General features: G+C 37.6%; 2 protein-coding genes and 1 long non-coding RNA gene across 6 annotated transcripts in view; 2 read left to right on the top strand and 1 right to left on the bottom strand.

The window, feature by feature from the left end:
- STPG2 (sperm tail PG-rich repeat containing 2) overlaps positions 1-11,707 on the bottom strand; it is a 635,506-nt gene extending 623,799 nt beyond the window's left edge. For all 4 annotated transcript variants that reach the window (XM_045056062.1, XM_045056065.1, XM_045056064.1 and 1 more), the window contains exons 1-3: positions 11,475-11,707; positions 11,203-11,349; positions 1,899-2,011 (exon numbers count right to left, since the gene is read on the bottom strand). In XM_045056062.1, the coding sequence (XP_044911997.1) occupies positions 1,899-2,011; positions 11,203-11,311 (222 nt within the window). In that variant the 5' untranslated portion in view covers positions 11,312-11,349; positions 11,475-11,707. The remainder of the gene's footprint in view (positions 1-1,898; positions 2,012-11,202; positions 11,350-11,474) is intronic.
- On the top strand, positions 2,665-4,896 carry LOC102900016 (dnaJ homolog subfamily A member 1-like). Its single transcript, XM_045055131.1, is given in 2 exon segments — positions 2,665-2,682; positions 3,697-4,896. Coding segments are annotated over 2 exon segments (1,218 nt in total).
- A 10-nt stretch (positions 11,708-11,717) lies between the features above and the next one.
- LOC111560164 overlaps positions 11,718-17,367 on the top strand; it is a 30,936-nt gene continuing 25,286 nt past the window's right edge. The window contains exons 1-2 of the long non-coding RNA XR_002741820.2: positions 11,718-11,873; positions 12,067-12,172. This is a non-coding gene — a long non-coding RNA (uncharacterized LOC111560164). The remainder of the gene's footprint in view (positions 11,874-12,066; positions 12,173-17,367) is intronic.

Raw genomic sequence — 17,367 nt, 5'->3', positions numbered from 1 at the left:
TGTTTTCATTTTCCCCCTCTCTCTTTCCCTCTTCTGTTGTAAAATGGCAGCACTAATAATGGATAAAATTTATTGAATGCTACCTATAATCAAGCACTATTTCTAAATGCTTACTAACATTTAATTCTTAGAAAAATCCTACAAATTTAGTATCTCTGTTAAACAGATGAGGACACTAAAGCCCAGAGATTAAGTAGTGAAGATTAAGTCTTACAGTTAGTAAGTGGCAGGGACAGATTTCAAACACAGGTAGTCTAGGGGCACCTGGGTGGCTTATTGGTTAAGCGTCTGACATCAGCTCAGGTCATGATCTCATGGTTTGTCAGTTCGAGCCCTGTGGCAGCTCTGTGCTGACAGCTGAGAGCCTGGAGCCTGCTTCAGATTCTGTGTCTCCCTCTCTATCTGCCCTTCCCCCTATCGTGCTCTGTCTCTCTGTTTCTTTCTCTCTAAAATGAATAAACATTAAAATTTTTTTTAAAAAACAAAGTGAAAAACAAATGTAGGCAGTCTAATTCCAGAGTCCACACTACTAACTACTTCTTTATAGTATCTCATGTTCTATTTACTTACCATTTAATCTATAAGTTGCAGAATAATTGAAAAGGAATATGAAAAAACAAGAGCAAAAATGGCCTTAATATAGAGATCCATTCAATAGTCACACTGTAATACCATCTCTGAATGCAATAGCTAGACACTAGTTTGGCTCTTTCAGAGAAGTTATACTTGAAAATTATACATAAAATAATTTCATTTTTAAAATTATATATATGGAAAGAAGAATTGTGTGTATGTGTAGTGCACATTAGAACGAAGAGAACTGGACAGTCAAGGGGTAAAATGTAATGTAAATCTATTGTTTTCTATCTGTCCAGCAGATAGAAATCTTCCCTATACTTTGTGGTTTTAAAGAAGGTTCCAAACACAGGATCCTCTATCCCAGGAACCATTGGACCAGTCAGGTTCTCCCTACTGGGAATTTTAACACTGAGTGGAGTCACACATAAAAAACAGACGGAGTTCTAGAATTAAGTTATCTAATAACAGTTCCCTATTGCAGTTCTTACTTCTGACATACCTGGAATCGTCTTAGTCCTGTCCCTCCTTCAGACCTCACTGTTCAGTTCATCCTTCAGGTCCATAAGCCACCCAAATACTCTTCCTATAAATATTATTGTAAATCCAGTATCTGTCTTAGGAATCTATTTTATTGCTTCCAACAAAAAAATCCTGATAGAATAGTTGCTATTATTAATTTAGGAAGTCTAATTCAACAATTAAGGCATCAATGACTGCACCTGGGCCTCCAACAGAGGAGATAAAGATCTGCTGGGCTCAACTAGGAGTCATTATATATGAACGCAAAATGTATGTGAAAAGGGTAAAAGATGATATTCATGATTAAGAAGATATTGGAGTTACATCCATGGCTTCTGAACATGAATGGGTCATCAAAAATATTCTGGTCATAGACTCTTGAGACTGTATAGGTGCAAGATGAGACAATGGCAATACTATAGCTTAAGAGTATGACACAAAAAACTAATTCTTTCACTCTACTGCCACCCTCCTTCTACAGATCTTGATCATTTACACAACTTTCACATACCATAATTCATTCAATAGTCTTATTCTCCCATTGAAGAGTCTCAAGAACCATGAAGCATGTAACAATGTTTTATGTCTTATAGAATATATAGAATAATGGAGAACACCCAACCAGGCAATCAATATTAAACACATTTATTTTCTCTTATTCTAATAACAAAATATAGATTAAAAGGAGAAAGAAGATGATATGAAGGAAAAATAAAATATGATAAATGACATATTAGTCTATTAGAGGAAGAAAGTATGATTCTTATTAACTCAGACAATTATAACTATTACAAATTTACCTGTGCTTCTGAAACATTATAGTGTCCTGGACCCGGAACAGCTTTCTCAGTGTTAGAAGCAACACTAAAAGTACTGTCTCTGGCAGCCAAAGAAAGGAATGGTGCATAGCCACCTATAAAAGTAAAATCATATCACTGGAAGATAAGATAGGGTCCCAGTGACTTCCCAGAAAAAGCATCCAAAATATATAAAATCATTTAGTAACTTCAGTTGTTGAGACTACATTTTCAGAACCAATGGGTACCCTCAGAAGTTGTTGCATTTTTTAAAAAATCTGGTGTAACAGCAGAATGTTTATTAATATATATTAAATAAAAGAACCTACAGAACTGGAATTCCTAAACAACAGAAAAAAAATCCTTAAAGAAATAAAAAACAAAAGTCCTTTTTCTTTTAGGTACATCTGGTTGAGATGAAAATGTCAGTTATGCTTAGCTAATAAAATGTTTTTATCCATAGAAGACCAGTGTTTCATATTCTGGAATAGCACCTACTATTTGTAGAAAACAGCACATATAAAGTTGCAGAGACAGCTTAGATTGAAATAATTTAAAGTGAGTTTACAGCAAGTAATTAATAATGTCTCTTTATTTTGGTACATAGTTGGTACTTGGTAAAGATTTCTTGATTACCTGACCCCAAATAAAGATTTACAAATCTAAGATACAAATTTCATTGGAACAAGTAATCATAAAATTAGACAAACTTAATAAATTTAGTAGACACACGTAGTCTGCTGAAAGATTTATAAAAAAATTTTAAGAAATGGAAAATGAGTATAGTGTAAGCAAAACACATTAAAGAAGTGATGGAAGAGAATAGAGCAACTATCTTCAACAGGTAATAAAAGAATGAAAGTGAGGACTCATATTTGTGTGAATCTTAAACACTAAAGGAAGATGTACAATACTGTGAGAATACATGGTATTAATTAGTGTAGTTTAAAATCTTGTTAATCTTGATTAAGGAAAAATATTTTTAAAACAAGAAATAATGTGTTTATTTTAAAGCCCACATTTATTAAAATGCAACTGAAATCAAGAATTATTTGTTATATCACTAAAGAAAAGCAGCAAACCATGAAAGAGAACAAGATACAAATTTCCTTTGAAACACACACATAAGCACACACAAACCAAGCCACAGATTATAAAAACATGAACAGTGCACACACCAGAAAATGTTCTTCCAAAAGGCAGAAAAACACATCCCATAAACAGGAGGAAAATCACTGAAAAGAAACAGATCTATACGTGAGAAGATGGAATTAACACACAAGAACATTAAAGTATCTATTATAAATATTCTTCATATGTTCAACAAGGTAGAAGAAAGATGAACATGATGAAGAAAGAAGATATAACAAGACCCAAGTCAAACTTCTGAAATGAAAAGTACATTCATAGGATTAACAACAAATTTTCTTCTCAACATTTCTTCTCAATTCTTAATCTCTTTAAAAATAAAAAATATAATGTTTTGTTTTATTTTTGGAGAGAGAACGTGAGCGGAGTAGGGGCAGAGAGAAAGGGAGACACAGAATACCAGCTGTTAGCACAGACCCCGATGGGGGGGGCTCAAACCCAAGAATGTGAGATCATGACCTAAGCCAAAGTCAGATGCCCAACCCATCGAGCCACCAAGGTGCCCCTAAAAATAACCATTTAAAGCAAAAATAATTTGGAACTTTCCAGAACGCTCACTGAAAAGCGGAGAAGCGGCGGCTGCCCAGCTGCGCCCAGCAACACGTTCCTTCCCGCTCCCCCACACCAGCCTCGGCCCCCTCACCGGATGTAGACAAAGGTAAAAGAAACTACTTACTATGATGTTTTGGGGGTCAAACTCAATGCCACCCAGGAAGAATCAAAAAAGGCTTACAGGAAATTGGCTTTGAAGTACAACCCTGACCAGAAGCCAAATGAAAGAGAGAAGCTTAAACAGATTTCTCAAGCTTATGAAGTGCGCTCTGATGCGAAGAGAAGGGAATTATATGACAAAGGAGGAGAACAGGCAACTAAAGAAGGTGGAGCAGGTGGTGGTTTTGGCTCCCCCACGGACACCTTTGATATGTTTTTTGGAGGAGGAGGAAGGATGCAGAGAGAAAGGAGAGGTAAAAATGTTGTGCATCAGCTCTCTCATGTAACCTTAGAAGATTTATATAATGGTGCAACAAGAAAACTAGCTCTGCAAAAGAATGTGATTTGCAACAAATGTGAAAGCCAAGGTGGTAAGAAAGGAGCGGTAGAATGTTGTCCCAATTGCCCGGGTACTGGAATGCAAATAAGAACTCATCAGATAGGACCTGGAATGGTTCAACAAATTCAGTCTGTGTGCATGGAGTGCCAGGGCCATGGGGAACGGATCAGTCCTAAAGACAGATGTAAAAGCTGCAATGGAAGGAAGATAGTTTGAGAAAAGAAGATTCTAGAAGTTCATATTGACAAAGGCATGAAAGATGGCCAGAAGATAACATTCCATGATGAAGGAGACCAAGAACCTGGACTGGAACCAGGAGATATTATCATTGTTTTAGATCAGAAGGATCATGCTGTTTTTACTAGGCGAGGAGAGGATCTTTTCATGTGTATGCACATACAGCTGGTTGAAGCACTGTGCGGCTTTCAAAAGCCAATATCTACACTTGACAACAGAACCATTGTCATTACCTCTCATCCAGGTCAGATTGTCAAGCATGGAGATATCAAGTGTGTGCTGAATGAAGGCATGCCAATTTATCATAGACCATATGAAAAGTGTTGCTTAATCATCAAATTTAAGGTAAACTTTCCTGAGAATGGCTTTCTCTCTCCTGATAAACTCTCTTTGATGGAAAAACTCCTACCTGAGAAGAAGGAAGTAGAAGAGACTGATGAAATGGACCAGGTAGAACTGGTGGACTTTGATCCAAACCAGGAAAGATGGTGCCATTACAATGGAGAAACATATGAGGATGATGAACATCACCCTAGGGGAGCTGTTCAGTGTCAGACCTCTTAATGGGGCCAGTGAATAACACTGCTGGCATTTTATATGCAGTAGTGAACGAGTGAAGGACTATAATCATAGCTCACTACTTGCTATTGTTTTTGTTTTAATATTCAACTATAGTAGTGTTTTAAATGTTAAATGAAGAATAAAAAATATAAAAGCTCTGAAAAAAATTTAAAAATAAATAAATAAATAAATAAATAAAGCAAAAATAATTTAAGTTACTGTGACATAGCATATATATAGAAGTAAAATATATGGCCACAATGGCACAAAAGATAAGATGGGAGAAATGGAAGCACACTGTTGTAAGATTCATATACTATATGTGAAGTGGTACATTATTATTTGAAGGTAGACTGTGATAGGTTAGAGATACATATTTAAACCTCAGAGCAACCGCCACAAAATAAAGAAGTGTAGCTAGTAGGGGCACCTGGGTGACTCAGTCGGTTAAGTATCCGACTTTGGCTTAGGTCATAATCTCAGTTTCATGGGTTCGAGCCCCGTGTCAGGCTCTGTGCTGACACCTCAATGCCTGGAGCCTGCTTTGGATTCTGTGTCTCCCTCTCTTTCTGCCCCTCCTCTGCTTGTGCTCTCTCTGTCTCTCTCTCTCTCTCAAAAATAAATGTTCAAAAAGAAGAAGAAGTGTAGCTAGTAAAGCAATAGTGAAGATAAAAACAAAATTATTTTTAAAAAAATAAACTCATTCAACGAAGGTAGGGAAAAAAGAAAAGAGAAACAAAGAGCAGATGAGATAAATAGAAAACAAATACCAAGAGAATAAATATAAACACAACAATGTTGACAATTAAATAGAAAAGTTCTAAACACCCCAATTTAAAAGGCAGAGATTGCCAGCTGGATAAAAAAGCAAGACCTAACTCCATGCTGTCTACAGAAAACCCTCATAAAACATAAAGACATAAAGAAGTCATAAAACATAAAACATAAAAACATAAAGAAGTTAAAAATAAAATGGAAAATATATACCATGCATCCATGAATCAAAGGAAGCTGGAGGGACTATATTAACATCAGACAGAGCAGATTTTAGAACAAGGAAAACTACAGAGAGACGCTGCTTTCTGACAAAGGGGTCATTTCATCAACAGGATTTAATAATCTGTAAGAAACGCAAGGAAGTGATTGCCATAAAAATCAGAATAGTGCTTACCTGTAGGGGAGAGGAAAAGAGATACAATTGAAAGGGAAATTTGGCAATGTTATATCTCTTGAGTATTCACTTTTTGTGCCATACTTTTTATGCAATTTTCAGCATAAGTATTTAATCTCACAAGTTTTTTTTTTTTTATTTAGCTCCATGCAAACATGAGGTAATGTGAGATAGGTATGAAAACAAAAGCTAAGTTCAGACTAGTTCTGAGGCAGCTGTCCTAACACCATGGCAGAGATTCTAACTGAATCTACCTAAACAAGTGTGAAATTAATTGCAAAATATTGAAATTCATATAAAAATGGGAAAAAACACACAATAGCCCCACATATTGAAGAAAGCCAGTACTCATAAAATCTTCATGGAAGTTTTCCAAAATTAATTATATAGAATCTTCAATCAGTAGGCTAAAAGTTTATACGAAATATTGAGCTCAAGTAAAACCACAAGAAAATTAAAATGTTTATATTAATTAGCTCCATGAAAGAAAGGACTTTCCTGTTTTATTCATAACTATATACCTAATGTTTACATATACATAATGTTTAATGTTTACAAGACATAGGACTTTTAGTGCTAAAACCAGAACATTCCCATATAAATCAGGATGGTTGGTCTCCCTATCATAGCACCCTGCATATTAATAAATAAGTATAGAATTCAATAGGTGATATTCTAAACTACACCATTACTCATTCATTGAACAGTGAACACTTTATTGTTTGCAGGGAGAGGCAGTGAGGGTACAATAACAAATAAATTAAATCCCTGGCCTCAAGAAGTAGGAAAGCCAGACAAATAAATAATTACACTACAAAGAGTGTTGCCAATAATTAACATATAAAAATATAGGAGAAGATTCTGGGGAATTAGGGCTGATGGAGTGTGAGATAACAGGTTTGATTTGTGACATGGATATATTGGCATATGAAGTGCCAATTATGAATAATAAATCAAACTGTCAGGTACAAAGAAGAAATTAGGAATATAGAAGAAGGAAAGATTTGAGAAGAAAGAAATAAGTTCAGTTTGGGAAATACGGAGTTTGAGGCACCAACAGCAGAATATAAATCAAACTGGCATGAAGCAATAAAAGTCAGTACGTTCTGAGAAATAAGGTGGGCAGCGTGTGATTAAAGGACAAATTCTATAGCCACAGCTACACCCACAAAACCAAAAGGTCATTCTTCACACAAAAGCAGTAACTCCTGACTTGATTTCAGCTCAGGTCATAATCCCAGGGCCGTGGAATCAAGCCCAGCTTTGGGCTCCATGCTGAGCATGCAGCCTGCTTAAAATTCTGTTTCTCTCTCTCTCTCTCTCTCTCTTTCTCTCTCTCTCTCTCTCTCCCTCCCTCCCTCCCTCCATCCATCCCTCTATCCCTCTCCTTATGCTGTCTCTCTCTCTCTAAAATAATAAATAAATGAATAAATAAATAAGCAAGCAAGCAATAACTAGATCTTTGAAACATACTCATCTTCAGGAACATCAACATATCCAGTAAACGTATACCTATTGTTTATTTAAACTTAAATACAGATCGCATTTCCTGAGGTGGTCTCCCTAAATTCTGATTGGCTAATAACTCATTATTGGTGGCATAAGCACATAGTTATAAGTACAAAACCATAAACAGCTCATGCTTCTGTGGCAGGTAAAACTAACCACTCCTCCATCAAAGAAGAAATCTGGGAGCCAGTGTTACCCAGCTTAGATAACTGATATAGAACCAATATAGATAATCAATACACAGCTAATGTACGGTGCCCTTATTATATAAATCAGGTTCAAAAAGCAGTTAAATCCTCCTTAACACAATAATGCCAGGAGCAGTCACATTACTAAAAGAACTATGTTTTTATCATATTTTACTAGGGTGGTTGTCTCTGAGGAAAATTTGCTTTGATGAGACAAAATATGCTTCCTACTTAGAGAAACGAGAGAAAATCAGGAATAGCTCTAATCTGGAATTGGAATATCCATTATCTCTCATATTCATGAAATCAGAGCAGCTCAGTCCTATCCCTGTTAGGCTGTAAAGCCTGGGTTGAAAGAGTCTTTCTGATTCAATGGCCAAAAGCTGGGGCAATGAAGTTTGCAGATTGGGGTGAAAAGAATTTCCTGAGGAAAACGTGAAGATAATACACAAGAGCATTGAACAAGCAAGCTATGGTAAGAGGAAGGGTTAAAGAGAAGAAAGAAAGGTTAGGAATAAAGAGCATTTGCATCTTTCTTTTGAAGATCTAAGACTCTAAGATCCTCTGCTCTCCTATGATTCAAGGTAACAAGTTAAATAAAGTCCCAACATCTAATATTCCTACATAATATTCTATAAAATCTACATGACCCTTAATTGAAATAACTGTGTATATTTCTGCATAGTCCAGTGCATTACCCCACAGGGATAAGGCAGAATAAACCTTGGAAAGGGATAATAGCTCCTTTTTTTTTTTACATTTATTTATTTATTTTAAAGGGGGAGGGAGACGGGGCGGGGGGGAGAGAGGGAGAGACAGAGAGAGAGAGAGAGAGAGAGAGAGAGAGAGAGAGAATCCCAAACAGGTTCCACACTGTCGGTGCAGAGCCCAACCCAGGGCTCAATCCCATCTGTGAGATCATCACCTGAGCCAAAATCAAAGTCAGATGCTTAACCAACTGAGCCACCCAGATGCCCCTATAATAGCTACTTTGAAATTATCCAGTACAGAAATGATATCTGTACCTTCGACTGATTATCAGTATGTGGTCACTGAGTATTGCTAAAACAGGGCTCAACAGGATGCAGCTGCTCGGAGTTGCCAACCATAGAATTTCTTAGTTTATTTTACAAGTCAGAAAGGCACAATTCTACAAAACAGTAAAGGAAGACCCCTGTTGCAATACCGCACTTACTGCTAAGCAGAGTTCACACAAGTCATGTAATGAGTTTTTAACTCTCCTATGTGTAGTTCATTAGACCTTTTTTCTAACTTTATTCCAAGAATTATTGTTTTTTTTAATTAAGCCTTTATGTGTTATGCTATTGAGCTAAAAACTGAGAGGTACCAGTAAAGATCATGGTTATTGCCCCCCAAGAAGCTCACATTTTAGTGTGGCAGCCACATAAATTAACAGATAATTAAGATACAGTATCAAAGTGCTATGAAGGAGACATTAAGGAGTCAAAGAATGACCTGAGAAATCGTAATCAGAGAACAATTTCATTTCACCTGAGTCTGAAAGAAAAAGTAGGACTCAGTCAAATGAAAAAGGAAGAAACAGCATAGTGGGCAAAGGTATGAGCAGCTGCAAAAACACGCAGGTGAGTAACCATGAATTTATAGAAAATGCAAAGTTGGAACTGCTGATATGTATACAGGTCAAGTGTTGGGTGTGGGTGCCTGGAGAGATAATGTGGGAGGCCAGGTCAGGGATGAGACCATGAAGAATCTTTTGCACTATGTTAAGTACATCAGATTTTAACCTTAGTGTTAAAAGAACTTTTTTTTTTTAATCAACTAACATAATTATATCTTAGAAAGATCACTTTAGCCATAAGAGAAAAGTTAGAGATTGAAATAAAGCAAAAAACAGCAATATTTTATTGGTTTAATTCAAAATAGAAATAATGAGGCCTGAACAAAGTCAAGGGTAGTCAAATGAAGAAAGGAGACTAACTTGAGAGACAATAAGAAGATAGAATCAATAGACCTTAATGAGCAATGGGTATGATCAGTCAGAGAAGAAGTCTAGAATAATTTCAAAGTTTAAGGTTTATGACTGATTGACAGGTAATTTTTCAAAGACGCTAGAAACAACGGAGAAAATGATGAATATGTGGACCTTCAGATGTCACAGACCACCCAGATAAAGATGTCCAAAAAATTAATAGTAGTAAGAAGGCCCTAAGATCAGAAGAACGTTCATCTTAGAGATATAAATCACCTATATCTCTGAAGACTTTCTTCTGGAAGTCTTCAGAATCAGAATATGGACAGTTCAAGCTATGGATCTGAATGAGAAAGTATACATGAGAAAAGCAACCAGCAAAGGATGGAAAATACACCATATAAACATTTAAAAGCATTGAGAAAAATAAAAACCTTTAAAGAGGGCAATGGAGGATTGGTTGCGGGGGGGGGGGGGGGGGAATGATTCCCTGATTCAGTGTGTAACAAATGTTTATTAGGTCCTAACCATGAATCAGGCACTGTTTAAAGACAGTGTCAAAATAAGGATTGAAAAGCATCACAGGTATAAGTGTTTTGGGTGGTGGTTGGTAGCTAATATATTGCTAGGGAGTTAATGCTTAGAACAACTCCACTGTATTAAATACAGACATAGGCTCCAAGAAGACTGATACAATATCAGATGCTGAAAATTAGTAAAATTCAAAATTAAAACAAGGACAAATGAGAAACCTGCACTCCACCCAAAGAAACCTAAATCAACCTAATATCCTAATCTGATCGGTCATATAGAGTAATGGATTCGTTTAAAAATATATAGTGCAACAACAGAGAAAATGCAGATTAACAAGGGAAGAACTACAGCTTGAATGGTAGTAAACTCCACAAAATCATCAGATTAGAAAAAAGCAGAAAGCAAATTAGAAATATTTGTTATGGGGGTCCTGGCTGGCTCAGTTGGAAGAGCATGCAACTCTTGATCTCAGGGTCCTGAGTTCCAGCCCCACGATGGGTGTAAAGGTGACTTTAAATCATATTGCTAAATAGAAATATAAAAGTTAAATCTTACTAAATAAAGTATCTCTGGTTAATGGTAGCAAATGTGTGTCAGGCAGACAGGACTACGAGGAAAAGAAACAGTGGGCAGTAAGAAACACAGAATTTAGAGACTCACATAGTCATCAAGAGTCAGGAAATCAAAATCCCAGATCTAACGTGTACAATTTAAAGTCTGATGGAGACAACCATTGTACCATCATATGTCCTAGCCATACGATTACTGACTTTGTGAAATAAGACAAATGATTTTAGCAGTTACCGCCTATAAAATAAGGAGAGTATTTTCTCTGCCTAGTTCATGTTTTGTTATATTTATGAAGTGATACCATTATGTTTAACAGGCACACAGAAGCAGGGCAGGCCGAAAGTGAGGTGCCTGTCACAGAATGCTTGCCTTTCCCTACCTCTTACCTGTTGCCTGTCGCTTCAGGAAAGGTATCTGGTAGGACCCAGGACCCACATGCTCCTCAGTGCTGCCACCTTCAGACAATCTGAGCAAGCGGGGAGCCCGATCATACATAATTGCAGGAGGGAGGGGCGGGGCGGGAGGAACTGCCTCTGAAAAGGGATAAAAACAAGGCGACTAGAGAAGGTGTGCAGTAAAACGAAGGTTACAACAGTCTGTAGAGGGAACAGTAGAGCTTGAGTAAATGGACGAGCTGCCGTAGGGAGCTATCTCCCACCTGCTCATTGGGGTCAGATTTCCCCTAGGCCAAATTCTAGCCCCGTGGAGTGCGACCAGAGATAAGCTATCCCACACAAACATCTATCAGTTCACCAGGCGAGAGGTGAAGCGCTCCGCCAAGAAAGGAGATTAAGTACGCGCCACTCGGTGTGCTTCCGGCCTTCTCCCCGCCCCGGAAGTCTTTGGGAGAGAGAGGTTGAAGCGCTCCTCCAACTCCGCGGCCGAACTCTCCAAGCATGCGTACTGAGACGCGAGCCCCTCCTCCCACAATCCTTCACGTCGGAGCTCACCGCCTACTCAGCCGGAGGGCTGGGCGAACCTTGGATCTCCTTTTGAGGCGCCGAGTGTTTCAGGTCCTGGGCTTGTCGGGAAAACTCTGGAAAACACGTTAGACTAGGTTAGAGCTCACTTGACCATGATCCCTTTCCGCTATAAACCAGTTAGGGCGTCTGGGAAAAGACTACCAAAAACTATGAAAGAAAAAACCATTCTCTCGAAGCAGAGCCTGGGTTCTGCACGCTCAGCCCCTACTCCCATTCCAAATACATTCGCACCCGCAGAGGGAAAACACCTCTGACTTTACCACACAGATAATCCAAACAGTGAAGAGATACTCAGGAAGTGGTGGTGAAAAGAAACGGTTGGAACCCAGGGAGGAAACGAAAAGCTCACCAACTGAAGCAATGCAAAGTTCAGGTAACTGAAAGCTGCTTTTGTTGTCACATGCCCGGCAAGGGCAACATTGACTCCTTACTCTTATTTGTAAAGCAAAGGCTTGAGAAAACAGTCCATCCTCTCTGAACCAATGAGTCCCTTAAGCTTAGGCAGAAAGAACCTGGCTTCTGCAGATGTCTTAAGAAATCTATGTCAGAATCCACCTTATAAGGTGTCTCAGGCTGGGTTTGGGGGTTTTTTGGTTTGTTTTTTGCTTTTTGTTTTTCGTTTTTCCCAGCAAGAATCCTTTCCAGATTCTAATCACCCTTAAAGGCTGAAATAAGTCCTGCTTTGACTACGCCTTGCCCCAAAATGAGACACAGAACTTTAATTTGTACCTACTACAAATTTTTACAGTATTTAGATTCTGTAGAGCACGATCTGATGTTCAATTCAGTGGGTCATTTAGTATGACAGTTGTTCCAGAAAGATCAGAATGCTCTCCATAAAAGGATAGATGCTTCCCAAGGATGTAATACCTCTTTTTTTTTTTCCTACTCAGCTAGCTGAATAATTATTTACTTAAAAAAAAAAAAAACACATACTGGCATGTACTATAGGTTCAGTACTCTGCTGGACTCTGGGGATACAAAGATGCAGGAAAGTTCAGCCTCTGGGATTCTGTATGGAATGGAGTAGGGATGTGTATTAGCCATAATATGAGGTGATGAGATGTATAAAATCAGAAAAAGAAAATATTGCAGGTCTGTGGAAACCACCTCTGTCTACTAAGAAGCTAGATACTCATCAGTGATCCTTTCTCACTGACTTCGTTTTTCTCCTTGCATGCTTACAGACCCCCTCATAGTTTTTTAAAAGTTATTTCAACCTTATTTTCCCAAGGTTCCCCAGATACCCACTGAGATCTAGAATACACTTACTATTAGATTTTATGATACAGTATGAAGAAAAAAGTCACAGAGGTAAAAAGAGAAAAACCTCTATGCTTTGGAGGATAATCCAGTAGTGCTTTTACATTAGCCTTCTATTGGTGGACATTCCTTAAGGACATCATTTTCCCTTGACCCAAACAAGAATATAAACCCAGAAAGCAAATTCAATTTTAGGCCGTCTTTGCATAGACATGGTGCAGACTGGCAACCTCTTTCTGGCTGTTCACGTCTACCATCACCTAGCTTACTCTTTCCTTGGACTGATTTGGGTTTGAGATTGGGAGTGGAAGTGATAAAGCAGGGTTTATCTCCTTTCTGTCTAATGTGATTTTTGGCCAGTTGAGTCTAACCTAATTTAGACAAAAGGAGTTCTTCATAGAATCTATCCTAGCTCATTCACAGATCTCTAAAGGAGAGTTTGTGACCTTAAGGCCTTTGTACCAGCTAAGAATACAGTGTTTTTCTATCTTTCCTGCCTCCTCACTATACGTTAGTTCCTCAAGGACCTCATGGAAGGATAGCTGATCAATGGCACGACTCTAATGTTACTGGGTCTTGTGGCCAGATCCTATAAAATAACACACCTCTGTATCTAAATGGAGGTACAACCTCTACACTCTTTATAATTTTGTAATACTTGGAGTTTCTCAGAATCTACATTCTTAACATAGTCTTTCTTTAAAAACTTTTTAGTGTGAAAATCCTTCCTGTATTTCCTTGATCACTGTGGCTGTTCTCTCAACCTTTCCCAGCCATTATTTCCCTCTTATGGTTCAATAACAAAAATGATACACCATATTTCAGAACTGGAAGATCTTTTTAGAGCCTGGGTGGCTAAGTAGGTTAAACGTCCAACTCTTGATTTTGGCTCAGGTCAATATCTCACAGTTTGTGAGTTCAAATACCGCATCAGACTCTGTGCTGACAGGCAGAGCCTCCTTGGGATTCTCTCCCTCTGTCTCTGCCATCCATCCCCTGCTCATGAGCTCTCTCTCTCTCTCTCTCTCTCTCTCTCTCTCAAGAATAAGTAAATATTTTTTTTAACTTTTAAAAAAAGGAAAATCATCAAATATTTTTCATTATCTCTCATTGTGGTAAATATTTCCTGAATAGTTTAGAATGAATATGCTACAGAAAAAAAGAAATATATTAACACAGAATTATAATTGCATATAAATTCAAAATAAAGAATTTGGCTCAGCATTTCTTAATTCCTGCAAAAATACTTTTAATGCTAATTTACTACCCTATACAACTATTTCTATGGTGTTCATGAGAAATGGAACCTATATTTGAACTAAGATTTACTTGACTACAAAATCTGCAGACTTTCCATTCCTCCACATTGGCTACCACTAGAATAAACTTTAAAATGAAGCTTTATTAAATAAAGTTGACTCTTTATCAAATATCTTAACTGCAGTGAAGAACTTCATAGTCACCAATTTTTCCTTATAACATTTTGAGGATTAAGTAGATAACAGGTGACATCTGGAGTATTGCATGAGGTGTGGGAAATCTGCCTTAAATAGTCTTAAATACCTTATAAATATTATCAAGCTGAGCTGAAACTGATTTCTTAAACCCATTATGACTTAGTTTCCATTGTTTTGCTTTTTGTAAAAATAAAAATCAAATGATAATAAATCACTTAGCATGTATTATACAACTGAATGTATTTGTCAGTGTTATGAGAGGTCATGCTGTAAAATGGTATGCATTCAGGTTAAAATGGTAAAAATTTTTATTTATATAATAAGCTGAAGCTTACAAAGTATATTTTATGTTCAGTATTTTAATATAAATGTGTTTCTCTAAACTACAGACTTTGGGGGGAGGCACGGGGGGAGAGAGCACAAGCAGGGGAGGGGCAGAGAAAGAGGGGGACAGAGGATCCAGAAGTGGGCTCTGCCTTGACAGGCTGACAGCAGTGAGTCCAATGTGGGGCTGAATTCATGAACATCGAGATCATGACCTGAGCCAAAGTCAGCCACTCAACCAGCTGAGCCACCCAGGTGCCCCTAAACTGCAGACTTAATATGATTCTGAAATTACAACATTTCATGAAATATGTTTTAAAAATTACAGCACGTTATCAGTGATCACATGATTTTTTTCACTTACATTTATTGAGCACCTACTATGTGCTTGCACTGTGTGAAGAACCTTATATAAACAATCTAAATAATTTCTCATATAACTCTTGAGGTAGGTTCTATTAATATCTCTGTTAATATGGTGACAACCATTACATTTTTCACCCAATATCACATAGTTAATGGATAACAGAGCTAGATTTAAAGCGAGTTTGACTCTAGACCTGTTTTCATAGCCATTATGAGGGAAATGTCCCCAACTGTGCTCTACTATCACACGCAATAATTTTTTTCTCAATTCTTATTTGAGATTGGCTGTATGTTTATTTATTAATCTGAAAAAGGAAAGTCCAGAATGATATAGTGATATATCAGGAGTGATATAGTGGCTCCTTCATGGCAGGGAACCAGGATGCTCTATTATGCTGTTCCATATCTTGATGTATGCCTCCCAGTCTGACATGAGCTCATGTTCTAAAAATTATTTGCTGGAGTTCCAACCATTATAAGCAGCAGGAAGAAAAAATAAAAGTATACATCCCTCCCTTTCAAGGAGGCCTCCTAGAAGAAACGCAGAAAATATGTGCTTACATTTCACTGGCCCAAACTAGGTCAACAGGCACATGTAGATATAAAAGAGACAGGGAAATGTAGCCTATTTCTGGGTACCAGGTTGTATTTCTCAGGAGAAAGGAGTCAATGTAAAAAGAAATGCCTCAGTTTTTTCCACAATCACCCTCTTGGGGAACTTTCCCCTCCTTTGATGTCCATGGTACCCTACCTTCCAGGTTCTTATTATACTTTATTGTAAGAGCACCTACTGTCTCCTCTAATTTTTGTTTTTCTCTCGTCTTTCTTTCTCTCCCATCCTTTTCTTTTTCCCTTGGTAATGATCCATTCTCAAACCACGTATCCTCTTTGAGATTCATGCGTTTCAGGTGACTGCTTAACATTTAAATATAAGTGATCCACCGTCACTTCAAATATTCTCAAATCTTAACTCATTTTTTTCTCTGGAATGCCAGATCATCCTCCTAATCTCTTTTCTCAGAAGAGCAGTATCTTCCCATATATAAGCCTTAAACTACTTCTTAGACTACTTCTCTTTGTGCTCCCACATCCAAACAAGTGCCAGTTGTATTGTTTTCATCTCTGTGATCTTTCTGAAATCCACCCCTCACTGAATTCTCATTGTTATTTTGTTGATAGGCTCTCTTACTTATTTGTTGTATTCTAACATTTCAACAGGAATCCTTTTCTAATTTCTCTGTTGCAATTGATCCCACACATATAGTTAGATTAATCTTCCTAAGTACAATTTTGAGAATGTCACTCTCATGCTCAAAACTCTCCTATTGCTATGACGTAAGCTTGGCATTGGGTATTTCAGACAAGCCAGTCTACTTTCCATTTCTCTATCTTCCAGTATCCCCCATTCATACAAGTTACATATTCAACAAACCTTGCCCTTTTCATCTCTGTGCTTCTATTCAGGACTTTATCCCTGCCTGGAAATGCCCTTCCTTCATTTCTTACTATGAATGGTAAACTCTAGAGAACATCACTTTTTAATTACAACATTTAGATAGCACATTTTTTCTTTTTTTTTAAATTTATACCCAAGTTAGTTAACATATACTATAATAATAATTTCAGGAATAGAATTTAGTGATTCATCACTTACATATAACACCCAGTGCTCATCCCAACTTCTGTCCTCCTTAATGCCCCTCACCCTTTAGCTCTTCCACCTACCCAGCAACCCTCAGTTTGTTCTCTGTATTTAAGAGTCTCTTATGGGGGCGCCTGGGTGGCGCAGTCGGTTAAGCGTCCGACTCCAGCCGGGTCACGATCTCGCGGTCTGTGAGTTCAAGCCCCGCGTCAGGCTCTGGGCTGATGGCTCGGAGCCTGGAGCCTGTTTCCGATTCTGTGTCTCCCTCTCTCTCTGCCCCTCCCCCGTTTAAGCTCTGTCTCTCTCTGTCCCAAAAATAAATAAACGTTGAAAAAAAAAAAATTAAAAAAAAAAAGTCTCTTATGGTTTGTCTCCCTCTCTGTTTTTATATGATTTTTCCCTTGCCTTATGTTCATCTGTTTTGTATCTTAAATTCCACATATGAGTGAAATAATATGATTTGTCTTTCTCTGACTGACTTACTTTGTTTAGCATAATACACTGTAGTTCCATCCA

This window comes from Felis catus, chromosome B1 (genome assembly GCF_018350175.1).
Source record: "Felis catus isolate Fca126 chromosome B1, F.catus_Fca126_mat1.0, whole genome shotgun sequence".
NCBI classification, from domain to species: Eukaryota; Metazoa; Chordata; class Mammalia; order Carnivora; family Felidae; genus Felis; species Felis catus.
This window is presented reverse-complemented; position numbering and strand designations above follow the sequence as displayed.